Source organism: Aulostomus chinensis, chromosome 2, assembly GCF_037954235.1.
Source record: "Aulostomus chinensis isolate RoL2024-O1b breed Wild chromosome 2, RoL_Achi_v1.0, whole genome shotgun sequence".
Lineage (NCBI taxonomy): Eukaryota > Metazoa > Chordata > Actinopteri > Syngnathiformes > Aulostomidae > Aulostomus > Aulostomus chinensis.
The window spans coordinates 17,194,841-17,222,674 of record NC_141321.1 but is presented as its reverse complement, the minus strand read 5'-3'; the positions used below and the strand labels follow the sequence as shown (position 1 = coordinate 17,222,674).

Below are 27,834 nucleotides of genomic sequence, written 5' to 3'. Positions count from 1 at the left end.
AGTCTTTACTTTTACTTTAACCTCAGAAATGAGGTTGAATCTGTACTGAGTCTTTTATAAACAAGTATCTGTACTTCTATCCCTACTTCAAAAGGAAGACTCTTTATACTGTCACATTATTTTGCTTTTTTTTCTGCAACATCACTCCATGATCTGCTTCTGGGGCTGTAATATCACATTAAATAATGATAATGTAACAATAAATTTCAGGGTTTTTTGCTCTTTAGATTGATGAGCCACGACTATAAACAACTAAATTATGTAAATAAGAATCTCTCACCATTTGGCATTGGCTCCCTCCTCTGAGACCTCACACATGAACTCCACCCGCTCACCCTTCATGACCATCTGATCCTCCAGGTTCTTCATTATCAGAACAGGAGGCTCTGGAGAGGAAACACAACATCCCGATGGTTCCTTCAGCTCGTGCACACCTTGTGTAAATTCCTCTGAGCTTTACGCACCTTTAACAAAAAGCTCAGTGGTGCATTTCTCGTCCCCCACCGTGCAGCAGTATGCTGCATCATCTGCCAAGGAGCAGTGGTTGATGGTGAGGTAGCGCATGTTTCCAACATTCTCGAAAATGTACCTTAACAAAGAATACGGTGACTTCAACTCTTTGCAAATACACTTTTTCTTTGGACGTACGGGGAACCAGCTCAGCTGCTTCGATCTTGAGGAATTGAATTTATTTCTGGATACTTACTTGCTGGTGATGCAATAACATGTTCACATCGGGATGTCATCCACATACACATCAAAGCAGAGGCCCAAAAAAACAACAACAAGAATGAAATTAATTTAAACCGATATGTCAGTCATTGCTTGTCTTTGTTGACAATTTCATGTTGCACAAATTAAAGACGTGAAAGTGAAAATTAAACCTTCCAGTGGGTTGAATGTCTTGTCCGTTCTTCTTCCACTTCACCTCGATGTCATCATTAGCCACCTCAACCGCTAGTTTTATTTTATGTCCCTTTGTCACCTGGTAGGCAGGATCCAACTTCTTCAGGAAAGCTAAATTCAGAGCAGCTGAGGGTCAACCACTGTTTGACCTGAACCTTTACGTTTGTTCAATCAAGTTGAAACACCGCAGGCACCTGCACTCTTCTTCTGTTCCTTCTTCATCTTCTTCAATCTTTTGAGCATGCCTCGCAGGTCAGTGATGCCATACTGGAAGGCGATCTTCTCATATTCTGAAGCAGGAGCGTGGCTGAGAATATCCCACACATCCAGTTCAGGCTCGCTGATGACCGGCGCAGCTCTAACAGGCCAGAGAAATAATAACAGTTAGAACCGGTGTTGTGTCAGTAGAGACTTGTGAGGTATCTATCATACTACATAAGGTATCTATCAATAAATGACCAATTATAACTGACAATTTTCAATTAAGATGCATGCAAACACAATGTTGTCCTGCGACACCCAGATGTCCTCTCAGTAGTTCCTTACCGATTTGAGGTTTTTACGAAACTGCTGCTCATTCAGAAGAAGAACCCAAGAGGCCAAGATACCAAAACAAACCAGATAAGTCAAATCACAGCATTTCAAAAGCAGTTCATTCAGCATATTAGGAATATGCATTCAGATCAAATTCAATACAATATTAATAATGTTAATGTCAGTCAACCATGAAGCCAATGTTAGCCAGCTTTGTTTAGGGGACCAGTTTGGTTTTGAACTGATGCGAGTAATCATCTGGTAAAAGTGTGTGAAGGGACCTTTGGTGTGTTTAGACTCAAAACTGGGAAGTGAGGAAGATGCTTCATGGGGTGGGGGGGGGGGGGGTCAATTCTTAAATTCATCAGTAATATGAATAAAATGAAAACAGATGAAGGAATTGGGAAAATATGAACTAAACTATATATAAATAGAAACTTATAATACAAATTCACGATATGGAAATGAGTTCATACGATATAAATATGATAATCAAATAAGGAAATACATTTTATATTATTTATTGTTCACCTGTTTTAAAAAATCTTTTTTTTTGCAAGTGAACTCTTTGCTATCATGGACAATTAATAGGGTGAAAGGAAATAAGGTCATCAGGTGGGTTTGCTTCAATGTTGCACGAGTGAGATGGGAAATACTGTGAATTATTGGAATACATGACTAGATAAGATAGGACGTCGATCGTGTTATTGATATTGTACTTGATATATTTGTGAAAATGTTACTTTCATGTAAAATAAAGCATATCTTTATTTTACATGAACACAGCAATGTAATGGTGGGAAGATTATTTTCTGGTGAAATCACTCATCTGGTCACCGCCCATCAATGTTCAGTGTGTTAATCTTCAGGCTATTTTGTGGTCAAGTTAGTTTCATGAGTTAAAGTAACTCTCAGTTTGCAGAAGCTGCTTACTCTCTGAGGACACCAGACGATCCAAGGCAAGTCACAGGGAGAAGAAGAAGAAGAAGAAGAAGAAGAAGAAGAAGAAGAAGAAGAAGAAGGTGATAATGGGTGAAGGACGTAACCTTTGTTCCTATCGGTGTAAGATCCACAGTCACCCATTATCATTGTGTTCCTACCTCTTCTTTAACAAGGTGCTAAAGTCCAGTTCACCAGAGTCTTCGTTTCCTTCTGTGCTGCTGCAGAAATATCAGCCACCAGCAACAGAACATCAACATCAACAGTACAGAGAGCTGCTTCACTGAGCCAGAAAGAAGATGCATGTTAGTGGGATTTATTTAACAAAATAAAGTGATATCCATCACAATGTTACACATCCTGTTCACCCGAGCCCTGAGCGAGAGGGATGATGCAGGTGTCAGAGTTGAAGGTGAAAACAGTGACAGACGCTTATTGGAGATCCTGCTGTTGCCGTATTGAAAGGAACTGATCACAGGATTTTTTTCTTCTCAAATAACATAATGAGAAGATATCACCCCTTATGCTGGTGTGCTAGCTGTGGTGCTAAAGCAGTCGTTCACTAGCTTAGCTGAATTTAAAAAAAGAAGTTGCGAGCAATGCCTTATCTTATTTCAACCTTAAACTTGTTTGATTAGTAATATTCAATATACAATTTGAGCATACAACAAGACAAAGAAGACTTGGATTTTACTGGATGATGATGCTTCAGAGAGTAAAGAGATGTTTTGCATTGTTTCAGTGCTGCTAATTTTTGGTCTCAGTTTGCTTCCAGCAACGAGTACGAGGCTCGTTTTCTCTGAATTCTGGATTCATGAAAAAGTCACTAATTTGTGACATCTAATGCTGATTAACTTTACTCAAAAAAGATGCACAGTTTTGGGTGATGTATCGCTTAAATGTCATTTTGTAGTTAAGGAAGCTGCATTTCACTATTACCCACTGACATCAGTAATAAAACTCCTGCGAAGCTAAGTTAATTAGCTCCTGCAGCTCAGCTCCATATTGAACTCAGACATGAATCATGCCGATCTTCTCATCTGACTCTCGGAAATAAATCAAACATTTAAAGAAAAAAAAGTTTATCTTTAATCTGTGACCAGAAGCAGCAACAGTCATCCAAACAAGACCCCCCCCCCCCCCCCCCCCAAAAAAATCACTCCAGTTTACTGAGAGTTCCTTCACTCCCATCAGTGGGGTGACGGATGGAGACGTGGTCTGTGTTTGACTGTGTGCGTGTCTTTTCACTTCGACCCAACAGCAGGATTAGAAGGTGAGTCAATGTTTTTGTGGTGCAGTTACAACACACCATAACTGCACTTCCTCAATGTGGCAACTCTGGAAGAGCTTGGCTACTGAAGAGCTGTGTCTTTCTTCAGTACAGTCAAACCGCTGTCAAAGCTCACGCTGCCGGCTAACTGCTTGTGCAGCTGGCTCTGTTGTTTTGATTGAGACCCAGAAGGAGGTCAGAGAGAGCTGATGGCTACAATATGTTACTTGCTAGTGTAATAAATTAAATATCCACACACTGAGATGTGCTTGACTCAATTGCTGGCATAATAACAGCTACCACCGTAGTTTACATCTGCATCAAGGCATTTTGATTTCTTTCTAACTGTACCTTGAGCTCTCTCAGGTTCTTCCTTCTGCGTTTCTTCTGTCAAAAACTCAACAGATTGGAGGCTGCACCATCCAGAACACTGGTTCTGTTTGACTCAAACACAGAGAAGAAACAAGCCACAGGAGAGAACACTGGTCTCTGATCCTGGTCCTTATTTCTCTGACTCCTCAAAGTTTGAATATGAGCCTCCATTGTTGCAACAAACCCCTTTACTACCTTGTTGATGGTCCACTTCTCTTCTTACCAGCGTCATCCCTAATAGGTTAGCATGTCCACAGTTATTCCTTAAATAAGATGTCACTATTTGCTGCAACCCTCCCCCCATTCACCATCACAGTTGCTATTTTTTGCTGCCCCCCCCCATCTCGATATGAGCTGGGATTTCTTTCATGACCTGTCTGTATTCAGAATGTGTCCTCACAACTCCTCTTACATTCTTAGATATTAAAATACACAATAAAAAGCACTGGATGTTGCATACATTTGAATATCCTCCTCACATTAATTCAACACTGGCACCTGACTTCAATTTCTATTTGATCCAAACTGAGACGTAGCGTTGGTTCTAAATGAATGTGTTAATCATTTCAAACAGATCTTAAATTTTTTCATCTCGAGAATCCGACTTTCCAGTTCTGATCAGAACTGCACGTGCCCACTCGGTGCTGCGTGACTGCCGCGATGTCTGGCACATGTGCTGCGCTCGTTGCAAATGGGAGAACCAATGAATGAGCGCAGATTAAATCATGTGGTGAATGAACCCTTCTTTAAATACTAGGACATCAAAAAGAACCACAAGTCATGTAGTCAGTCACATTTCTGCATCTGTAATATCTTACAAAGCGATCCTATGTACAAGTATCAGTGTGTTAGAGTTAGTATTTCATAAATAAAGAGGAGAAAAGAGAACATAAACATGAATATATATATATATATCTCAAATTGTTTGTTGGAGTGTGAGGTCAGGAATAATCTACAGTGATATGAAGTCATATCCTGCTGCCGTATAATACTACTGAAGGAATATGCCAAAGTGAGAATATGAACTGGGAGAAATGAAACAAATTGATCAGTATTTAAATGTGAACCATGGCCAAAGCTATTGTGCTTTTTCAACAGCATAAAATCATTTTTTTTAAAAGCAACTTACGTGCGCCTAAAAGCTGTTCTTATGTCGAAACCTTCACTGACACGAGCCTCTTGGATACAGAACAGGAAAAAAAATCATTTTAATTCAACATTTGTGATAAAACAGATGAGATCAGTAGGACTTAATACCTGCTCCATAAATAGAACAGAGAGTAAACATGGAAAACATCACTCACCATGAACGACCAAGTCAAAATTACAGCTGTCAAACTTGTCTCTGGAAGAAACTTCACATCTGTACCCTCCAGCAAAGTTTGGCTTGGCCCCCAGGATGTGCATCTCAAACGTGTGGACCTGCGGTGGTTGCAGAGATATGAGAGTGGGTTTACAGAGCACTTGGATCTCCTACCAAGAAAACAAACATTCATCACACTATCGTCGGTCATTTTGGGGTTATCCTGCAGTGCAGCTGAGAGTCACCCTGCTTTCCTAAATATTTATTTGAAAAATATTCCCTCTACATTTATTTCTCCCTAAAAACCTGAAATAAAATTGATATGGGTGACACGGTTTCCTGTCTTAAACTGAAGTATCGTACCGTGTCATTTAGATAAGTGACAAGCGCTGAGGAAACGATTTGCAAAAGGGGGAAACAGGTAAGAGTTACAAAACACCTCTGTTGCCTAAAGAAAAATGCTTTGCTCGAGCATAAAGACCAACAAATTCAAGAAAAACTTGAATAGATCAATGGAGAAAGAACAAATGCAGCTACGAAACTCCAGGCAAGGGCTCCTTCCCCCAGTAGAGCTCAACAGACTCACAAAACCACGTCATCACACACCACATTTTTGACCTGTCCCCCTCCCCTTTTCTCCTCCTAATTCCCCAACTTCCAAACTATCCCCTCTGCTGATCTCCCGAGAGCCACACGCTACCACGTGCTTCCAGCTTCTTCAGGTCTCAGGTTGAAACGTTTGCCATCACATCTTCAAGTTAAGCAAGAGTTCGCATGTCACTAGCGTAGAGCAGAGCCGGTCTACCTTGGTGTTGCGGTCGAAGGACTCTCTCAGCTGCAGGTGCTTTCCTGACTTGCTGGCCAGGTCCATCCACTTCCCTTTGAACCATTTGACGGTGGGTTTCTTCAGCAGGGATTCAGCATTTACTTTAGCCACAAATATTATATTTTCACCTGCACAGAGAAAATAGATCATTTAGTGTTAAGATAAGTTAAGATGTTAAGCTACCAACCATTATTGTAATATTTTATGTACATTTTATGCTTTCACTGTATCTTTGAGTCCCAGTTCGGCTCGTTTAGGTCAACCCAGAGGTGCCCTGGCAGGTGAACTTAACATACATCCTCCTTTAATCCTTTTTCCGTGCAAAACCAAATGATACTAATCTTTTGACTCAAAATTGAGTTTATTTTTGTGGCCACTGGAGAAAAAACAAACACGCCATTCTGGAAGCAGGAATCTCCACTGGTTAAATAATAGATGGTACCTGAATGTGCGCTTCTATCAAGGACTTTGGATTATTTTGTCACATTTGGTTGAGGTTATTCGGGCAGACAGAGGGCTCACCTACGGTGACCCCTCCACTCTGGGGTTTCTCTGTGAAGAGGCCAGTCAGGTCCTGTCTGGTGTCTGGAGGCTGACTGTCTGAAATTCAACATGTTCATGGCAGAAAGAAGCGCTCAGACCAAAATCAAACAACATCTTGTTATAAAAAGAGCATGTAAATATTGACCACATTGACTCAGAAGGGCTCATCTACTCGTGTGTGTGTGTGTGTGGGGGGGGGGGGGTGAGTGGAGAGGGGAGGGGCAAAGCAGAACATTTTAATGATATCGTATTATGTCTTTGTTATTATGTGCAATACAGCTTTACTGTTGTATCATGATAGAATGAAACAATAAAAAAGTGATGAGTGAGTGAATGCTGCTGGTGCTCACCGTCAGATGGAGGGGTGTCGTGTGCTGGAGCAGGAGTTACGTCTGCTGTGGGTGCTGCTGCAGGCGGAGCAGGGGTCTGTTCTTCAAGGGCCACGGGGGCCTTGTCTGGGGCATCAGCAGGGGGATCAGCAGGGGGATCAGCAGGGGCCACCAGGGCCTTATCTGGGGCCTCAGCAGGGGCCACAGCAGGGGCCTTGGCTGGAGATTCTGTGTTATCATCCCCACAGAAAGAACCAGACACAAGTCAGATATACAACAACCACAATACACCGATAATCAGCTCACATGAAGACAGAGTCAAAAGACAGTAAACTTCAGTCATATTTCTACAAAACTGGGCTTCAAAAGTCTTTTTCCTTGAGATATTTGTTTGTTTGTCCTTTTCACGTTAAAAAAATACTTGAACATTTTCAAGTGTACCAAGTAATGTTTTAAACTACTGAACCAATTTATCTGCATGGTACATTTTCAGAAATGTCTCTGTCAGGGTGAAAATATCCTTTGGGGAACATTTATCTCATAAGTATTTCTTTTGTCTTATCATCTTTGACTGATTTTCCACATGTTATCAGTTGCCTCTCATTCCTATCTAGAGCACCAGTGAAGTGCTGGTTACTCATGAGGAAATAATGTACCAGTGGAGGGTCAAGGTCACTTCACATAGACTCAGAGTGGCTCTGGTACCAGACCCAGACAGCTGTGGGCCGCCGTTCAATAGACCGACTCAGTTAAAGGAGATTTATCAGGTATTATTTTCATTTATGTATTTCTAAAATAAACTTTAAAGGATCCACGTCAAACGTGGTGTAGGAATAGCTGCTGCATTAAGGACGTGCAGTGCAGAGTCGGGGGGGGGGGCTCAAAGGGTCTGAGATGATGCAGGTGAAAGGGGCGGGGCTTGTAGCACTGATTGGCTGTATTTTATATCTTGTTATGTCACACAACCCATGACCCTGCCCCTCAACATAAAGATGTTGTCTTCGTACAGCTAATGTTACAACAATGATGACAACGATGACAACGGCGATGATGATGACAATAATGTTGAGAGCGGATATCTTAATATCGTAACCTTCATATAATAATCGGCTCCAGCATGGGATCTTTCTGTGTGAGTCTGCATGTTCTCCCTGTTCCTGTGTGGGTTCTCTCTGGTACTCCAGCTTCCTCCCACAGTCCAAAGACATCAAGAGGGGACGAGGCTGATTGATACTCTAAATTGACTGTAGGTGTGACTGTGAGTGTGAATGGTTGTCTGTCTCTATGTGTTGGTCCTGTGATGGACTGGTGACCTGTCCAGGGTGAACCCCACCTCTCGCCTATAGGCTGCTGGGATAGGCTCCAGCCCCCCCGTGACCCTTAACAGGATAAGCGGTAGAAAATGGATGGATGGATGGATGGATGGATGGATGGATGGATGCATGGATGAATGGATGACTGAAGCAATTATTTTAAGAAGGTGATGATATGGACATCTGCTCAAGACATGTCCATTGACCACAGCCTCTCAGCAGGCTTCCAGAATTTGGCCAATCAGAAGACAGCAGATTTTAGGGTTATTGCATGAATTACATCACTTGGTGCAATGACGTATAAGCAGGGAATCAACATCATAGCGTATTGTGCTTTATGGATTCAGAAAAGTCCTTGAAAAACCTGAATCTAAAGTGAATATGACTTCAAGGAATGTCAGACATTTCAGGAAAGATGATTATTCATTTCACCATGAGAAGACTGATGTCAGTATCAGATACGAGTTTGTTCGCTTAGCAACAACACAGAAAATATTACCATGACACAGAGCTTGTCATCCAACTTTGCGTGTAACATTAAACAATTTCTCCATCCATTCCTTGAAGTAAAAACATTCCTTAAAGACAACACAAAGCTGGCCCTGAGATGTGGAGTGAAGCAGCTGTCAGACATGTGAGTTCATGTGCAGAAACATCCAGTTCATGCAGTGCATCAAGTATTTACTGCCTCAGTGGGTTCCTGCATCAAACCCTCCATTTTGCTTTGTGCTCTTTGTTATAGCCTTCACGGCCTGTCAGTGAAAAGCACAGCTGCAGCATCAAAGTCTCCCACCTGTCTTTGATGTGACTCTCAGCTCAAACTTGACCTTTGACCCCCCAGCAATAACCGCAAACACAGTGGCATCCTCCTTGGCAATAGCTTTTATAGTGAGGGAGTGCTTGTTTCCATCGGCTGTGATCACATATTTGTTGCCACTAGCAATGTCCTTTGAGTTGCACTGCCATTTTACTTTAGCATCAGGCTTCTCGGTCTGGGCTTCAAAGACCACTGAGGACCCCTCTTCTGCTTCCTGCGTCTTGGGTTTCCTGGCAAATGCAGAAACTGAAGAGGGAGGGCGAGCTCAAAATAAGAACCAAAGACCTTTAGAGCAAAGTCATTTCGAGTTTTTAATGTCTCCTTTACAGAATCATGTCATCCTCAAGAGAAAGCAGCCATTATAATAGATTCTATATCTCATATTATGAGGAACGTCATGTCAAACACTGTCAAACTCTTCACTACGGAATACTTTTCATCAAACATACCTAAAGAAGGAAGAAGAGGAGGATGGGGGCATGACAAGAAGGAAGAGTCTTTAACGTTTCAGCACAGAGATAAAAAAACAACAACTGCATGTTGAACAGTTTCAGTACACTGGGCGGGGCTAACAGAAAAACAATGACTTTGACTGTGACTGCGTCTTCCTACTGCTTCCACTCAAAACATTTCAAACAACAGACTGCCAGAGGTTACCTGTGTGTCGCCCTGCTTTCATCACTAAAAAACACGGAAGATGTACTGAAGTCTCAAGCACACGGCTCCTTGATTTCTAAAATTCTGAGATGTGTTGTAAAATGAATTCAAAATATGGCTTGTAATGGAGATTTAAAGCAACACTGTGCAACATTTTAAGCTCAAACAAACAGTTTCGGTTGTAAGCTGATTTTTGATCAACAGAATGATGTTTCTGTCATTCCAATGGTTCCAAATTCCTGGCTCGAAACTCAGATAACCCACAAAACCAAAATTCTTCAGTGACGTAAAAACATGTCTCTGTTCCTTTTTTGTCCCACTTTGCTGTCAGAGTCATATGTTTCACTTCATATCGTGTCTCAGTAATGTGGTACTGTACTGTGAATCTCAAAGCAAGCAATTTAAATGCACCAGTGTCCTGCATTTTACTACTTGTATCAGCAGAGGGCGCTGCTGCTAAGCAAAACTGCACCCTGCTTAAATGCAACCGAAAATTCAAAACTTGTCTTTCTGGTTGTAGTTATGAAGGTAATTGCAATTGTGATTGTGTTGTATGGTGGTCTTGATGTAATTCATGATCCGAATCTATCAAACAGATGTTTGATTCCCAGTCAACTCCACGGTTATCCTTGTGAGTGGGACCTGTTGATGATGATTGTCATATTTTTAAAACATGATTATGGATATTTTGTTAATAATAACATATAAACGAGCACCAATTTAGCATTGCTCCATTTCACTGGTAAATAACTCACTACACTTGTATTATTTTGCCAAAAAACAGTGACAAACACACGTGTTTTAAGGTAGCGTCATGTGTTTACAACATATATGTATAATAAAGGAATGAGGTAAATCATGCGTTGGTGGATTTTTGGACATCCCCACCTTGTTTTAATCATTTGTTCTGGACGGTGGAGCTAAATACGAGCAATTTCATTTTAATCAAAATTTACATGAAGTTCTTTTTCATATCTTTTTTAAAAAGACTCAACCGTGCAGCAACAGTGTTGGTGTAAAGTTTATTTGATTCAGTTAGAAAATGAAACCCCTCCCTGGTTTCCAAGACGATCCTGTAAGTTTAAAAATAGGATGAACTGGACTAATGAATGACGCTGTCGTGCTTCAGCTCCAACAGGTATCACAGCGTAGGGATTAACTTGACTCTATTTCTGTGACTCCCAAGTCACAGAAAGAATGATGCGTCCTGCATCTGTCCGTGACGTTCAGGACTATTATGAAATCGTGTGTCTCTTTTCCAGTATCATCTTGTCTTGCCACCTTAAAGAACTTCTCAGTTACTATGACGATCCAAGTTAGTTGGAAACTAACGAGCAGGATAACACCTTTCAGATACTTTCTTTTGGGCGTTAAAAAGATGTTTCATGCAGCCACACAATGTTCAAGTCACATTCAAGAGAACGATGTCACTGACTCATGTGACAATCAGATCCTGTACTCTGAATCTGATGTATGTCTGCCTCTGCCTTCGCCTCAGAGATGCTGTAGAGACGACAAACAGACGAGCTACTTTAAGAGATAGCAACAGAGATTCAAGACTCTCAATAGACTATCATTAAAAACACTTAAACTAACATTCAGCTGATTTATTTATGACTGGTTTAGGAGCAGCCACAGGATTTGTGTTTGCTTGTACCTATTTGTCCTTTCAAAAGACACAAGTGGAGTCTGATCCATGCAGTACTTTCTTTAGTTCAAATATTTAAAGATTTATTTAAATGACTATTTATTCATTATTCATGATTTTTGTATATTTTTCTCACTGATTCATTTCCCGTCATTTGCCAAGTTTTTTTTTTTTTTTTTCCACCAACCATATTGTATCGGTATTTTAAATCTGAAAAACCCTGAGAAACACTGCTTTGGCTGCCAGGTTTGGATAACAATGCTACAAGCCAAAGCAGATCCTAACTGTCATTTCCCTGAACAAATCTTTGACGCAAAAAGTCTTAGCACACATAATCTATCTGCAGGGCTTCTCACCCCTCTGCAGTCCATCCCAGCTGAAGGGAGGGGAACACCGACTCTGTGGAAAGCCATTTGTCAAGTAGGAATGCTGTCTGGTGTTTTTGGATCAGCAGTGTATTTAGTGAATGCTGGAAATGTTCTGGTGTCACAATGTTCCACCTGGACCACGTGACACGTACCTTCTGTGAGAGCTAAAAGGGCCCAGAGGAACTGTCACGCTGCTGGTGGCACTAAAGTATAGGACGGATAGTCAGATGAATATGTGGAGATAAACGTGCCGCCTTGCTATCATTCTAAGTGTCATTATTATCATCTTTCTTATTATCATTGGAAGCAAAGACACTTCTGTACCTGATCTGCTCCGCTGATGTGTGCATGAAACTAAAGACATCTAGCATTTAAACCCTTTGATTATGGGGCTATTTGTTGTTTCTTCTTATATAGCATATAGAAAATACTTCGGTCAAACGTACATTTAGAAAATATTTTTTCCAGGTTTGACCTGACTACAATTTTCTTGTCTTGACATGTATGATAACTGTGTCAGCATAAAGAGAAAAAAAAACACTTGTTTTATTTTTATTTTATAAAATAATGCAACTTTTTTTTTTTAAATAAATTGCACTAATTGTCCAAGCAATTTATTTGTGTTACTGTATAATTTATTTACTTTGTTTATTTGTGTCATTTTCCTCATTGTACTCTCTAGTAGTGACTATATCAGGACATTTATTTCATGAATGAAATAAAATTAATGCAGTTCTTGTTTTGTTTTATTAACTGGGAAGAATTCAACTGGGGATTTAACTCCATACATTGTTCTAACATTTATATTCTAAATTTTTCGGAAAATGGCTAGAAATGCGCTTTTAATTATGCCCTCATGAATACTGACAAAAAAGTCCTCTGGCCATGGGGTTTAAAAAAAAGGAGAAGTAAAGAAGTTAATTGTCCATGTAGATTGCAGGACGGTTCTGCCAACAGTTCACTCCTGTTGTCTTGTTCAGGTTTGTTGTCTGGTGAACAGTTTGAGTGTGGTGTAGAGTTGCTGAAGACAGTAGTGACACAACACATTTGTTCACACACACACACACTATATTACTGTATCATTGTATCATTTCATGTTTCAGTAAATGTTTCTCTTTCGGCGGAAGGAAGGAAAGACAGCAGACATGAAGTGTCAGCGTGGTTGTCTAAGAGCTCAGTTCATCTCCACAGGTCAAAGGTTTGAAAAGTTTAGGTCTTCGGGAATGTACTTCTGTCAAAAAATGTTAAAAGTGTGTGAATGATCTCACCTGCTTTCTTGACCGGCTCTGGCATCTTCCTGAATGATCTCCTCTCCTCCTTAGAGTGACTCAACAGTCTATCAGCCCTTTGCCTTTAATAGTGCCGCAATTCCAAACAGCCCACCTCTCCTACCGCTTTGTTTCTAGCTACAAAAAAACTAGCAGTCATCACACACACACACACACACACACACACGCACACGCACACGCACACGCACGCGCACGCACACGCACACACACACACACACACACACACACACACACACACACCTTTAACTCCCTTGAGGCAGCCCCCCCCCCCCCAAGCCCCCAGCCCACGTTCATCCGGGCTATATTTCAACCATCCTTTCCTCCAACACCTCAGCTGAATGACAGGCCTGGTGAGGGAGGGGATGGGATGTATGGCAGCGGTTAAATTTAGAATCTGAATGCCAAAAAAAGGCCTATTTGTCATACAACAACAGCTGGTTGAGAATACGTGCTAAAGTTTTGGGGTTCTTTTTGTCTTTCTGGTAAAGATCTTCAACCATTATTATAATGGAAGCGCAGCAGTGGGCTGTACATTTTTGCTGGGGGACAACAGGCATTAGCTCCTCTCTTCTCCAGTGAGGGGATACTTGCTGAGGTCACCACAGTCGTGATTTGAGTTTTCTGTGAAATAATAACTATTAATCTTCTGTAACTGTTTTTCAGATGAATATTGAGTTTATTATTATCTACATGTACAGGCTGTGAAGATTTATCAAAGGTGTAACAGCTGCTACACGACGCCTGGGAGTCTAATCTTGATCTTCTCAGTCGCTGCCACGAGATGAAGCAACTAGTGATTACTGTTCAGAATCATTTTTTATCAAATTTATTAAAAAAAATGGATAAATCTTTGATCAAGAAAATATTTCCCTTACCAGTCAAGTCCAGTCTCACTAAAACCAACCTCCTTTCATGTGAACACTCTTATCGGTCACTTAGTGATAATCTAAGACCTAAAATCAGCCACTTTCCTTTGCCCTCAAAAGAAATCACAATCTTTTGCAACAAGGGATTCTGGGTTTTTTTGTCTAATCTTGTTAAGATTTTCTGAACTTCTGTCCTGTCTTACCCTTCCCTGTGTCTGACAACCTGGCTTAAAAGCTCAGGAACATTATTGTGAAAGCACTGAAACAGCGGCTAAAGCAGCCGTACACGACGGGTGCTCTCCTCAGTATTGTGATCCTCTCATCTGACAGTTCAGCGTATCAGGTACAACTTGACCATTGAGGGGAGCTGTTGGCTCTTACTGCAGGACAACAGCCGCTGACGTACAGTTCTTATATTTTCATCAGTTGTAGCCGGGAGAGAGGTGCCGGTCTGCCTGGACAGTCTACCCTGTCACTGGGCCCCCCCAGTCCACCCAGAGAGAGGTACACACAATTCTGTGTAAAAAAAAAAAAAATCAATGGATAACAATTGCATTGGTTACTGCTGCAAACCAGTAAAGTGTCAGGTAATGAGTTCACACACACACACACACACACACACACACACACACACACGCAGAGTTGTTCAAAGCACTTAAAAACTTAACACACTGTGAATTGATGAACAGTTTATTTGTCTACAAGCATTTCTTTTAACAAACAAAATTCCAGTTATTTATTTCTTGCGTCTTTATTTATTCTTGGTGTTTACATCTCATCACCTGTTTTCTCCAGGTGAGTTTTACACATTAGTGATGTTTTTGTATTTTCTTGTCATTTTAAATATTAAAAGAACATGGAAATATGTACAAATATAGCACTAAAAATCAAAAGAGAACTTAACGTTCACACGGAGCGAACACACATTCACAAATTCAAACAAACACGTACTTGTTTACCAACATTTACAAATGCATTCTTGGTGTCCATCCTGTAAGACTTCAAAAAAAAAAAAAAAAAAAACTTTCGGGTGAAAAAAATCTGACAGATCTATGCTTATTATTCATGATTGGATTTAGAGGACAGGATATCTCTCTCTCTAACTCAGGAAAAAAAACGAGGAAATATGTATATTTGCCCCAAAATATCAGATCAAATATTGTCATAAAAACAAAAAAGACCAGTGAGACTGGTGAACACTTCTTGTACATTTGCAGACACCTCTGAGGTTCATAAATGTGTACTCACTGGAAAATGAAAGCCTGTGACTGAAACGCATCAGTCGGCTATTTGCTGTGATAAAGTCTCGTTTGTAGCTGAAGATTTAAGAGTTGAAAGAGCACCATAAAAATCAAATGTTGGCTCTGCTGGTTTCAAACTCAAGGGTTGGCTCCTTGGATGTGCTCGTAGACACTGATCGACCATCGCATAACCTCCAAGACAGTTGTTCCTTGTATTTCTGAACCCAATGTTCATACAACATGCAGTTCCAATGTTGGCCACTAGTTTAAAAAAAAATACAACAAAACCCCCAGCACCACCTATTTGAGGACAGGATATTAAAATGCTAGTTTGACATTTCTCAGGGAAGAAATGAAACTTGTGAAGAGGAAATAATTAATACTTACTTAGTAATATTTTTTTTCTAATCTCAGTAGTATTTAAAGTCTGCTGAGAACATGAACAAATGACCAGTTACGCATCATACAAAGTCGTGACTTTGTTTCTGTGCCGCTAGTTTGCAGCATGTTGTTATCAGCTACATTCAGACGTTCAGAATGCTTTACACTAGGCCTCTACGCTGGCTGATATTGCTCTGTGATCAACAACGTTTCTTGGAATGAAGAGTAAACTGGGATTTTGTCTCTAGCTCTGTATCACTCTGGAAGTGTGTATTTTGCTCTATGAGCCAGTAAGCTCCCTTTTGTTAGACGAATCCCTCTGTACAGCTGTAATGATGCTCTTCTCATCATAGCTCATTACTAGATCAGCAAGGTTAATTAAGCATCTGCAGTTACACCGGAAACTATGACTCAAATGTCAAACGCTCACTTTTTACACTTGAATTTTGACATTTCAGCATGCACCGTACGGTTTTCTCTCTAGATGAATCTTGCCCAGCACCTCATCACTGAACTGGTACGTCAACTTCTTCTTTATCTTCTTGACCTCTCCAGTTTTGCCATAGTTGCGCAAAGCACGAGCCATCTTCTGATAGGTCATTTTTTTACGGTTGCCCTTCTGGATTCCCCAGCGATGTGCAAGAGCCTCCTTGTGTTTGGAAGAAAACTGGAAAGTCCCTTTGTCCCTGTCCACCCACCAGATACTGTCCTTCATATCGCCATTCCTCAGAAGGTCCAACAGGAATTGATACAAACGGATCTTCTTTTTATTGCCTTGAGGAAACATCAGAAAGTTTCAACATTACTTTTCCTGAACTGATATGCAATTCTGTGTAGCGCATAAACAAACATCTAGTATGTGATGATAAAAGATAGTAAGACACAAAGTTGTATTATTTGGAAACCAGTTTTTGCTCTTGCTGGTCACTTCGCTGGTTTCAACCCAACAATACTCAGAAGTGCACGCTGCACTTGGAAGGGGAGCCATTTTCAAAACGTATGGAGAAAAATTATAAGAAAAACAGAGCGATTTTACACATTGTCAATAAGAAAGAGGACAAACAGGATGATTACTTTAGTCACCGACGGTCAGCTTCTCACTGTCAGCGACTCATGTCATTTAAATGAACCAACAAGTCCTCCAACTCAAACAACCACCGTCCCCACCCGCTGATATCACCTTTAACATTCCTTTGTAACCTCCTTATAAATCAGAGCTGGAAAACAATGCTAATTTATGATAAAAAGAAGGCTGATTTGATTTGTTGGTTTTTGTTCAACTTTTGTAAAGTTTAGAGGACATTAGAACAGTTGGTTTTTTTTTTTTAAGAAAACAAAAACTAAACAAAAACAACTCAACCACAGACTTTCTCAATAAATATAAACGACATCTAATTTTCTCTTGTCACTGTAACCGTGGCCTCTAGATGACATCTGTCTCTTACACCTTCTGTCATTTTTTTTCCACCTTTCTATGTGAAATGGCAATATTTTCAAATCAATATAACCGCATCTAAGCAAACTTTTGCCAGTTTATGAATCTAGCATATATGGGGCAGGATGGGCAAAGTCATGTTTGTCTCCACTGGTGAAGGCGAGCCCAGTATTCACTTGTTCTTTTAGCTTCTTCATTAAAACAGCTGCCATCTGAGAGCGATGCCACTGGCCAGTAAAGTCGGGAGCTGGGAATCAGTACAAGGAGCCGACGTGTGCTGACACACTCTGGGGCAAAGGGGAAAGTCAGGTTAACCCTCTGTGTGTCTGTCACTTCAAACATCCGTGACATCCATCTTTAATCTAAAAATAGGAATAACAGTCACTTTCAGTTCTAAGACCCGTGTTAGCCGTTTCATTCCCTACATGTGCAGGACTGGACTCCTGCTGCACAGAGTAGCGATTCACACGGTGCAGTTGTATCACTTCCACTATCAAGCGCAAAATCTTAAACTTAAAAACAAACAAACAAAAGTTTAAGAATTTTTTGTTTATGAAGGACTAACTACTGTTTGTCCTTTATGCTGCTATATTTATGTTGCTCTATCGTATTGCTTCATATTTCAGAGTACTGTAATACTACTAATACTAACAACCTCATAAGAGATGATGTAAAGATGCAGTATGTCTACGATTGCTCCGCGGCCATGCAAAAAGTAATTATTAAGCCAAAACCAAACACAAATGATGCAGGACGTGATGTAATTTTTACATGGTATTATAAACTTCTCTTTTCATTTAAACGCATATTGTTTTAGCGAGATAATGAACACCAGAGCAGCTGCACATTTCCTTTCCAGTTCCTGGGAATAATGACCCAGGACACACATGCATGCTTGGTATAGTCCCACACTGACGGTAAGTGCTTGGTCAGCACACAAAGGAGTGTATTTATTGTGAAATTGCTTGAATACACGCCTAAGAGGAGACATGGCGGAAACATCTGTGTGGCAACATTAAACAGGGGTGGGGGTGTGACATCATAGTTTTTATTTTTCAAATTGTTATATTTTGAATTGGGCCTCCAGCCTCACCGATGAGAAGAGCACGGCATCAAACACCTGAGACCACTCCTCAGTAAGGGTGTGAGTACCGTATCTTACCCAGGTCTCCAGATGTGACATAAGGGGTTCGATCTCTCAGACACTCTTCATCAGACACCTCCAGTGGGGGGCTTCTTCCTTCATGGTCCTCATCATCAGAGCTGGGTTGGGACACGTGTGTTGGATACACAGGCCGGGGGAAGAAGGCTACCTTCAGTACACGAGCAGGACATGGTCATTTTAAACTAAAATCTTGTGCTTTGTTTTAATTTATTATAATTCTCATTATCATTTTATGAACAATAATAATAATAATAATAATAATAATAATAATAATAATAATAATAATGAAATAACAAAGAATATATGTTGTATGCATTCCCTTTGTTTTATGGATTTAAAATAGAACAATGTATCATTTTATTTTTAGGTAAAAAATATTTTACCAAAGTGCTGATGAATGATATTTATATTCAACCTCACAATTTTTAACAAATATCCTCATCTTTAAAAGTTCAAGTTTGGTCTCATCTCCTTTTTCTCTCTGTCTCTCTCTTTCTTTTCTCTCTCTGTCTCTTTCTTTTCTCTCTCTTTCTTTTCTCTCTCTTTCTTGTCTCTCTCTGTCTCTCTTTCTTCTCTGTCTCTCTCTCTGTTTCTCTCTCTTTCTTGTCTCTCTGTCTCTTTCTTCTGTCTCTCTCTCTGTTTCTCTCTCTTTCTTGTCTCTCTCTGTTTCTCTTTCTTCTCTGTCTCTCTCTCTGTGTCTCTCTCTTTCTTGTGTTTCTCTGTCTCTCTTTCTTCTCTGTCTCTCTCTGTGTCTCTCTCTGTGTCTCTCTCTTTCTTGTCTCTCTCTGTCTCTCTTTCTTCTCTGTCTCTCTCTCTGTTTCTCTCTCTCTCTGTCTCTCTCTGTCTCTCTTTCTTCTCTGTCTCTCTCTCTGTGTCTCTCTCTTTCTTGTGTTTCTCTGTCTCCCTTTCTTCTCTGTCTCTCTGTCTCTCTCTCTGTGTCTCTCTCTTTCTTGTCTCTCTTTCTTCTCTGTCTCTCTCTCTGTGTCTCTCTCTTTCTTGTGTTTCTCTGTCTCCCTTTCTTCTCTGTCTCTCTGTCTCTCTCTCTGTGTCTCTCTCTTTCTTGTCTCTCTTTCTTCTGTCTCTCTCTTTCTTGTCTCTCTTTCTTCTGTCTCTCTCTGTTTCTCTCTCTTTCTTGTCTCTCTTTCTTCTGTCTCTCTCTCTGTTTCTCTCTCTTGCTTGTCTCTCTTTCTTCTCTGTCTCTCTCTGTCTCTCTTTCTTCTCTGTCACTCTCTCTGTGTCTCTCTCTTTCTTGTGTTTCTCTGTCTCCCTTTCTTCTCTGTCTGTCTCTTTCTTGTCTCTCCCTGTCTCTCTCTCTGTGTCTCTCTCTTTCTTGTCTCTCTTTCTTCTCTGTCTCTCTCTTTGTTTCTCTCTCTTTCTTGTCTCTCTCTGTCTCTCTTTCTTCTCTGTCTCTCTCTCTCTGTGTCTCTCTCTTTCTTGTCTCTGTCTCTCTCTCTGCATGAGCTGTGATGTGTGGAAGCTGTTATAGCTGAGTGACTGGTGGGCAACACTTGTCAACATCTTCATCACACCAGCAAAAACTGTTGGTGACAGAAAAGGTCACAGGAATCTCATGTGAGAGCAGTAGTTTTCACACGCCATTCTCATACGAATGCAGTGGAGGTATTTTTTGTTGCGCACGTTTTCTTATCAGTGTAAAAAGTCACTTCTGTCTTCATTCCCAGAGACGTTTCCTCTTATTACAAATGAAAATCATCATGTGACTGATAAGTGACTGCTTTGTTAACAGAGAAGCAAAACAAACGTTGTTAAGCAGCTTTGCGTTGTTTAGTTACTAGTAGTACTAGTTTTAGTAATTGCTTGAATAAAAGAGGAGAGAGAATGTTGGATGTTTAGATGCTGTACTGAAATATCACCCAAAACCAGATATCCCTGTTCTAGTTGACTGACTCAACTGAAGCGGTGAGGCGTGCACAGCTCGGAGGAGATATTGTTAAGTGATTGTGTATTTGTTTCTAACATGTCTATATTTGTAATACTTGAAAAAAATAAAGTTGTTTTTCTCACATATTATCAGTTTTACTGACGAACCCTGAAATGCCTACCAAATACTCAAACATCCTCCCTGATTTGACGCAAAAAAGAGAAGTATTTAGAAGAAGAAGCACGAGAACAAGCCAGTCACTGTGTCTTGTAGCTTGTGGCGTGTCACCAGGATGTCTTGTTATATTTTTACATAATAAGCATCTAAACCCTGAGAACCTTGTAAAACCCCTGTTGCTCTATCGTATTGCTTCATTTATCCGTGTCACTATCATCTTTGGCAATAATACAATCCACATCCACACAATTATTTATTAAGTTCATGCATGACATTTTAGAGATCTTACTCTGTGTTGATGACCTGCGTAGCCGTTGGTATTGAAATGCTCATGCGTGTTTGGCGGTGGGTGACAGGGGGACTTACTGGTTGCTGTAGCACATGAGAATGAGCACCAAGATTTGGATCCAGTAGATTGTCTGGCTCGTACCGAACGGCCTCGTGTCTGCCCAGGCTGGGCGGGTGGAGACTCTGCACATTCTGCAGCTCAATGAGATTTGCCTCTTGGAGGTTGTCAAACTCCACAGGGTGCACATGAGGGTGAGTGTGGTAGTCCCAGTGATCTAAAAAGAGAAGAGACACAGCGTGACCACGGCACTTTTGATGCATGTTTGGAACTCTCAGCATCGGTTATTTTAATGACTGGAACACACACATGCAAAGAAGAGAATTCCCAAAACAGGATTGTACATAGCAGAGGGACATATCTGATCGCATGGAAACGGCTGGTGAAAATCATCTTTGCCAACCATCTTAAATCAACTGGACGTGGTGACGAGCTGCTTTGTCATAGCACTTGAGTTCACGTGAACTGAGCAGACTGGGTGGAATCACGGAAAACTCCACATTTCCACATTTCGCCCTGATTGTTCCACACTGGAAATGTGGGCGCAAAATGACTGTGGAGACATTTCAAAATAGTTTTTTGATTATTTTTTCAATGTTTTTTTTTTCAATTTCAAATCAGAAAGGTGTAGGTGTGATCAATTTCATAAATGTAATATTGCACACTCGTATAAATACAGTGTTTACGTGACAAGAACAAGCCCATCTTACATCCACTGTAACATGCTGACATCCTTTTTGACAAGTCAGTACGTGCATTACTTTAATAACGAGTGTGGGGAGTAAGTTTAGTAAAATTTTTCAATTTTAATGACGGTAGACTTATAAAATGTATTCAGACACCAGAAAAGTAGCTTTTGTCTCAATGACAACTGAAGCTCTCAAAGGAAGCGTTTTTTTTTTGTTTTTTTTATGTAGTTTAAGGTCATTTGTCTCTATTTAGACTGTTTTAGTGGAATATTCAAAACAGTTGATTATAAGAGAAAGTAAAGCACCTCTGTTGTATCAGCAAACCCCCATGGGGGGAAAGTTGTTCTATGTCTGTAGCTGCAGCGGCCGAAAGAAATTGCATCTGTTTCCTGTGTTCCATACACCCTAACGCGGTACGCTACAGCTGCACTCACTGCATGCTTCTTATGTACAATTTTTTTGATAAAGTCTCTGTCAAAACAATGTGCCCTGTTGCTGTATATGAAGACTAATATGATGAATTAATTAGCGTTTGATTTATTTCAGTGGTGTTAATTAATCTGTGCCCCAATGTTTCATCCGCTTTTTAGAAAATATTTTTTAATCTTAAATTCCCCCGTTATAATAAAAAAAAAACAAACAATAAATGAAGTACTTCTAAAAAGTTGGTCATGTTGAGAAAGAAAACTCAAAGTAAAACTTACCTGCCTGAATATCAGGGTCTAGGACATATGGATTATAATATTCAGCTATCTGATGTCTGTAGATCTCAGGGTCGTATATTTCTTCTGAGTGCTGAAAAAAAGAACAAGAGTATTTCCATTCACAAAGAATTTATGATTGATTAAAACAGCATCTTGGTGGTTCACACACCAGAAACAGCAAACATGATAAAACTACAGATAAAATCTACTAAAGCAGATCCTCATATTTTGTCAGTTTCGCATAAAACGTTCACATTTGTCTAAATATGTTTACATCTCTAAATCGGATGAGGCGATAAAGGCTCAGCTTCTTGTACATTACGCTCTGCTTTTTTTTGCCACAACAATTCTGAAACTCTCAAGTTTTGAGTTTCAATTTCATATGGCACTTAATATAAAAGACACTTTAGGGTTTGTACGCTGTACACAAACTGAAACAGAGCTCAAGCTGACTCTTCTTAACTGATGATAGGTGTCAATACTTGAAATATTCTACATCATGCTGCATTTTAAAAAAACAAAACAAAAAAACAAAATCAAGAATCATTTAACAACACTAAACAGAAGAATGTCTTGTGACAGACGAAAATAAAATAGTTAATACTTACTGGTGGGATGAGGTAGCTCTCCATTCTGTAGGGATGCAACATGGAGAACTCTTCTCCGATGAACCGACTCGAAGATGCTTTGCAGGTGAAACACTCTCACAACCTTTCAAAACTTTAGCAGCACCATTGCACAATGTTTCAAAATTTCCTCTCAGTCAATGTAACCCCCTTCTCTCAAAAAATCTCCCTTTGTCTCTCTTATTTTATACTACACGAGCTGAATCAGTCTTGAAGGCCATAAGCTGTGTTGAATAAATATAAATAAGCAAGGCCCACACTTTGGCTGTAAAATGAAAAAGGAACTTTTGACTTCTGTAAATTTCTGTGGGTGGGAGCAATAGAGTGTGTCTGCTGAAGGTTCCATGAAACTTCACATTTATCAGAGTCTTTATATTGTCCCCTCCCTTTGCAGCCAATCATCTGCCAGTGTTTGCCTCTTTGTAAGTCTCTGTTATACACTGTAACTTATTTTATCACCTTTTTAAAAATGTTTATATATATACACACACACACACATAAAACTTAAGAAATAACAGCAACATGTCAGTCCGATTATGTTTGCCATACAGGTTTCAATAAGTCTGTACAATTCTTTTCTCATGATAAGCAACCATCTAAACTCACTGAGTCCATCGTACAGTCCAACAACTCTGTGACAAAACTGGCTTTATAGAAATAACTGTAACCCAGTTACTCTAAGTATGTCTAAAAAATAAAACAAAATTAAGAGAAATTCTGCTGATTCTGAATAATTATACATAAGAAATGTGTGTGTTTGTACATCACATCAACAGGTCGTTATTTGTCCCTCCGCCGTGTGTGTGTGGAGCGTGACTGTACGAACGATCATTCATCCAGGTTCCCGGCTAAACTGGAGTGGAACAGACTGGCTGTGGACATTCTAGTGAAATGACTGTTTCATTCTGGTGCTGCTGCAAGAAAATCATACACAGCAATGTTTTCTTTCGACACTTGTGAGAACCTTCAATGACAAAGTATATCCAAAGGTTAATCAGAATCAGAATCAGAATACTTTATTAATCCCGGGGGGAAATTCTGTAACTGTAGTCTAATTCTGTAAATAAACCCTCCAACTTTTCTGAACTGACCAAAATATCCTCGCATCGTTGAAATTGCTATTGTGGTTTAAAACTGTAATTTCACAAAGACAGAAGTCTTGCGCACTCACGCCACCACATTCAGCTGGAAGATAAGATGAAACTACTGTATCTGTGTTGCAACCACGCCGAGGTGAAAGGAGATTATGATTATCACACACACAGGATAACCGCTGGAATGATCCCTGCTGGAGTCCTGCTCCAAGTGACCAACCAACACAAAGGTTCTGACAGCCTGCGTTACACTAATGCTTGCTTAGGCGAAGTAACCGCTTCATTACATAAAAAAATCTGTTAAGAGAGCACTCGGTGTGTATCTGTGAGAACTGAAAAGAATTCATGGGTCTCAGATGTTGAGATAAGAGCACAGAAGAGCATTGCAGAAATCGGATGTGTATTAGTAGAGCTACCAATTTAGGAGGAAGACTGCTGCATTGTGATAAGGCCATCAGCTGAAAATGAGACTCGGTGAAAGATCAAAATACTGAAGTTGGAAACTCCGGCCCAGTTTGTTGTAACATTGTTCGTTTTATTAACAATAGAAAAAAATAAGCTACCAGTGATTGTATATGCTAATTATTAGTAATTGTACTATGAGCGCATTAATGTAAAATAATACCCTTCCACGGTATGTTACTTTACGGATGGAGTTTGATAAGGAATGAATGGATGAATGGAGACACATCTATATGAATGATTTTTGTTAAATATTTTTCTTAAATTGAATTAATAACAAAAAAATAGCCATGAAATAACTCATCAGACTCCTTTTCCCAAACACCACAAATTGAATACAAGTTTGAAAAGGAGTATAGGCAGTACCCACATTTAGTTCTAACTTTTTTCAATTTAAACTGATTTATAAACCAATGCAATTTGCATAAGAAGGTATGTCTACTCTATATACATAAAATAGGATATATAACTAGTGAGAAATACTCCAACTGTACGTGCAACCCAGCACAATCCCTCTCAACATGTATAAATACATCGTCCAATTCGATGTGCTACCCAAGAATCCTCTTTGTGTGAAATAAATTTTAAAAAATTAAACTTTAACCCAGCTCATCCTCATTTTTCTTAAAATGCAAAACAAAAAATTGTTTTGTACATCTTTTAAATTCACAACAGGGATTACACATACAGCAGACAAGCTTCTGCTAGAGTTACAGTACACAGTCACCAGCTTTTGATCACCTTGTTGTTTTTCTACCTCCCAATAGATGAGACACCATCATTGTTAGTTTAGGGTGCTTTTTATCCTATACAGTCTTTGCACCCCCCCAACCACCACCACCAGCCTCCACCTTCATCACAGCTGTCAGAGCAAAACTGATGATATATACAGCAGTATTTTCCGAGTGTATTAATACACAGAGTGAGCTGCAGCAAGCCAGCTGCTATTTCCATCACATCTATTTCAGTGATGCCAAAAGATCTGGTCTTTTTTTTTTGTCTTTCACTGTTTTGTTTTATGTTAAAATGTGTAAATATTCAACCAAGTAAAACAGCCTGTTGATAATTTATAATAAGGTCAACAAGGAGAAAAAAGTTTGCATTCTTCCAGTTGAGTTCTTACCTATGTGAAACATACTAACATTAAAAAAACACATTTCATGGAAACGGTCTTTTCCAGGAATATCTTTGTACACAGTAGGAAAATTACAGTAACTTCCCTTTGTTAACTTCTTTGGTTCTTCAAAGAAGAATTTAAAGAAAAACAGCTTGACGCTATTCATTATTCAGTCAGTCGTCAAAGGAGGAATAGAAATTGGAGCTATTCAGTTCAGTCAGGCTCAGTTTTTACAGTAACAGTTAATGTATAAACGCGAACCCTCAAATTGACTACATAATTAAAATGACCTCTGCAGTTTAGCTCACTGGTCCTAAAACATTTCAAGACAAATCCTAACCCTGAATGTTGTGCTCTCGATGCCCTTTGACTCTCAAATAAGTGTACTGGTCTCTGCCTGTTGTCCTCGTGGCATGAGGGAGGCTAAAACAATCACGCTAAGCAACAATGCTGTTCAAGTAAAAGAGGAACTTGAAACTTGGAGTTCAGATTCAGTTCCTTGAAGACTGCTATTAAATGAGTCCCTGTACGTGACATAATGTCAGGATGATCCAGTCTTTGTTGGCTGCCTTGTTAGGGTACAGTCTCCTTTTCTTTGTGTGCGACACAGTGGCCTTGTGGTTTCTGAGACGCAAGTTGTAAATCTGAGTGCGGCTGTAGCTCTGATAATACACAGCCTGCTCCAATGTCATTCAAGAAGACGCTCAATACATATCAGCCTCAGGTGCTGATTTTTGTTAAAGTGCTTGCTCTGATCTCCTTCATAGGAGGGAGTGAGCAAAACACACGCGGCTGCGAATGCTGTCACTCACTGATTAATCTTTGTAAAACATTTTTTCTTCCCAACTGCAGAAAAAAAGTCTTCCAGATGAAGTATAGGCAAGAAATGTATTTGAGTTCCGTTTGTGACAGAAGTACTGCTACCGGCAATTTCCTGCAAGCGCTGCAGTTGCCTCCTAAAAGCTAAGCATGTCTTTCCATCAAATTGAATCAAAAATGGTCTTTTTTATATTCTTATATATATAATTTTGTGAATGGTTAGTCATGCAAATGCATGTGTGTTTTCTGATTGCTGATAATGACTTTCAACTGAAATGTATCTGTCGCTCTGTTTATTAGTCTTTAAACCTGCTGCTTTATTAATTTTTTTGGTACAGAACAGTGTGCCTAGGACTTCTTAATGCAAAAGTCATCTTATACAGAATTATTTTACAACAAGGATACAAACTTTAAGTGTTTTTTTTTTTTTAACCAAAATCTGTACATTTCTCATCCTGAGGAACGATCCGTTGATAGCGACGCTCCTTGGTGGAGATAATGAACATATGTGGGGGCAGCAAGAGGCAAGAGGAGCTTGATGGGGCGCCGTTCTTTATGCGTGAGCCCATTTCACATCTATTTCTGTATCTGAGGTCTGAATACTTCCATTACCCATGAACTCAAGTCAACACAAAAACTAAATACTGCCAGAATTATTGTCTGACAGCACAGGATTGTATTGGCCGAGGCTGAGAAGGTGTTCCTGCCTGAATGGAGCATTCTTACCCTGTATAGTGCAGTAACGGTAACACTGTCATACCCAGCCCTGATATTTGTGCTACATGTGTGACCTGCGGCTCAACACAGCCTTCAGGTTCAGTCCCACAAGAGTGTGAATACAGTCACAAGATGTAGAGCCGATGTCTGAGTTAAAAACGGCATCTATGTGTTAAAGGTCACAGGATTACGCCCCTCCTCTGCAGGTCTGTCATGTCAAGGTGTCAAAGTTCTTATCTTTGTGCGTATATTTATTTATAAGTGGCTATTCATGTGCAAATGGAAGCAGCACAACTGCTTTTAAAAGTATGAGGTTGTCCTTACTTCTCAATAGACATTTGGTTACTTTTTGTAGTCAGAGCCCACATTTGTGCTGACATTTAGAGTTTTTCTGACTAACAAGTCTTCCCTTGATTGAGTGTCAGAAGATTCACAGCACGTATCATGAGATTGTGCCCACAAAGGCTTGCAGAGGGGAATGACACGCATGACCACTGTCTGAGGAAAACAGGATACAGGGGTACGTCGCAACAGGAAGTGTTGCACTCCTCCTCTGCAGAACATCAGTTTGACCAGAATGTCTGCAGGTTGATGTCCACACTCTCTTGTGGCAGTATTCAAATTTCGTAATACAGATAGTTGAGCAATTCAGTTAAAAAAAAAAAAAAAATTGCACACAAAAAAGAAAGGAAAAAAAATCCCCCAATTTGTACTATCTTTCTTTAGAAATAACTGACTGTAAGCGTTCAAAAAAAAAATTAAACAAATTGTTGGTTTATTTAGTTTATATCAAATAGGCTTTTATTACAAAAATAGTAATTTCTTTGCCACTTTTCAACACCCACAGAATAAATTTAACTACTGTAAAATACATACATACATTTCTTGCAAATTTGTGCTCTACAGTCAATGTTTCAGCTTTATATGAAAATATATGCACTTTCTCTACATAAGTCTGAGTTGAATAATATTAATGAACATACAATGTGCAGCAGATTT

The 27,834-nt window shown here is 39.8% G+C and overlaps 2 protein-coding genes across 2 annotated transcripts in view; both read right to left on the bottom strand.

Moving 5' to 3' along the window:
• mybpc3 (myosin binding protein C3) overlaps nucleotides 1-13,165 on the bottom strand; it is a 30,345-nt gene extending 17,180 nt beyond the window's left edge. Inside the window, exons 1-14 of the mRNA XM_086181549.1 lie at nucleotides 13,094-13,165; nucleotides 7,044-7,250; nucleotides 6,673-6,750; nucleotides 6,130-6,278; nucleotides 5,326-5,443; nucleotides 5,151-5,199; nucleotides 4,217-4,255; nucleotides 2,541-2,600; nucleotides 1,453-1,476; nucleotides 1,101-1,264; nucleotides 885-1,017; nucleotides 707-709; nucleotides 465-589; nucleotides 281-386 (exon numbers count right to left, since the gene is read on the bottom strand). Coding sequence (XP_086037675.1) covers nucleotides 281-386; nucleotides 465-589; nucleotides 707-709; nucleotides 885-1,017; nucleotides 1,101-1,264; nucleotides 1,453-1,476; nucleotides 2,541-2,600; nucleotides 4,217-4,255; nucleotides 5,151-5,199; nucleotides 5,326-5,443; nucleotides 6,130-6,278; nucleotides 6,673-6,750; nucleotides 7,044-7,250; nucleotides 13,094-13,118 — 1,280 coding nt within the window. The 5' untranslated portion in view covers nucleotides 13,119-13,165. The remainder of the gene's footprint in view (nucleotides 1-280; nucleotides 387-464; nucleotides 590-706; nucleotides 710-884; nucleotides 1,018-1,100; nucleotides 1,265-1,452; nucleotides 1,477-2,540; nucleotides 2,601-4,216; nucleotides 4,256-5,150; nucleotides 5,200-5,325; nucleotides 5,444-6,129; nucleotides 6,279-6,672; nucleotides 6,751-7,043; nucleotides 7,251-13,093) is intronic.
• Nucleotides 13,166-14,710: 1,545 nt separating this feature from the next.
• Nucleotides 14,711-23,382, bottom strand: spi1b (Spi-1 proto-oncogene b). The gene is made up of 5 exons (XM_086181545.1): nucleotides 22,609-23,382; nucleotides 22,001-22,091; nucleotides 20,628-20,824; nucleotides 18,200-18,350; nucleotides 14,711-16,376 (listed from the first exon to the last, which is right to left on the bottom strand). The coding sequence occupies exons 1-5, from the start codon at nucleotides 22,648-22,650 to the stop codon at nucleotides 16,057-16,059; spliced, it is 801 nt and encodes a 266-aa protein (XP_086037671.1). The 5' UTR covers nucleotides 22,651-23,382; the 3' UTR covers nucleotides 14,711-16,056.
• Nucleotides 23,383-27,834: the final 4,452 nt, after the last annotated feature.

Bases quoted from the DNA above. Each gene is read 5' to 3' on its own strand.
- spi1b (XM_086181545.1), bottom strand. From the start codon at position 22,650: ATGTTGCATCCCTACAGAATGGAGAGCTACCTCATCCCACCA. The intron at 20,825-22,000 runs GTAAGTTTTACT...TTCTCTTTTTAG, and splicing joins AGACCCTGATATTCAGGCAG to ATCACTGGGACTACCACACT. The intron at 18,351-20,627 runs GTAAGTCCCCCT...CGTGTACTGAAG, and splicing joins CTCATGTGCTACAGCAACCA to GTAGCCTTCTTCCCCCGGCC.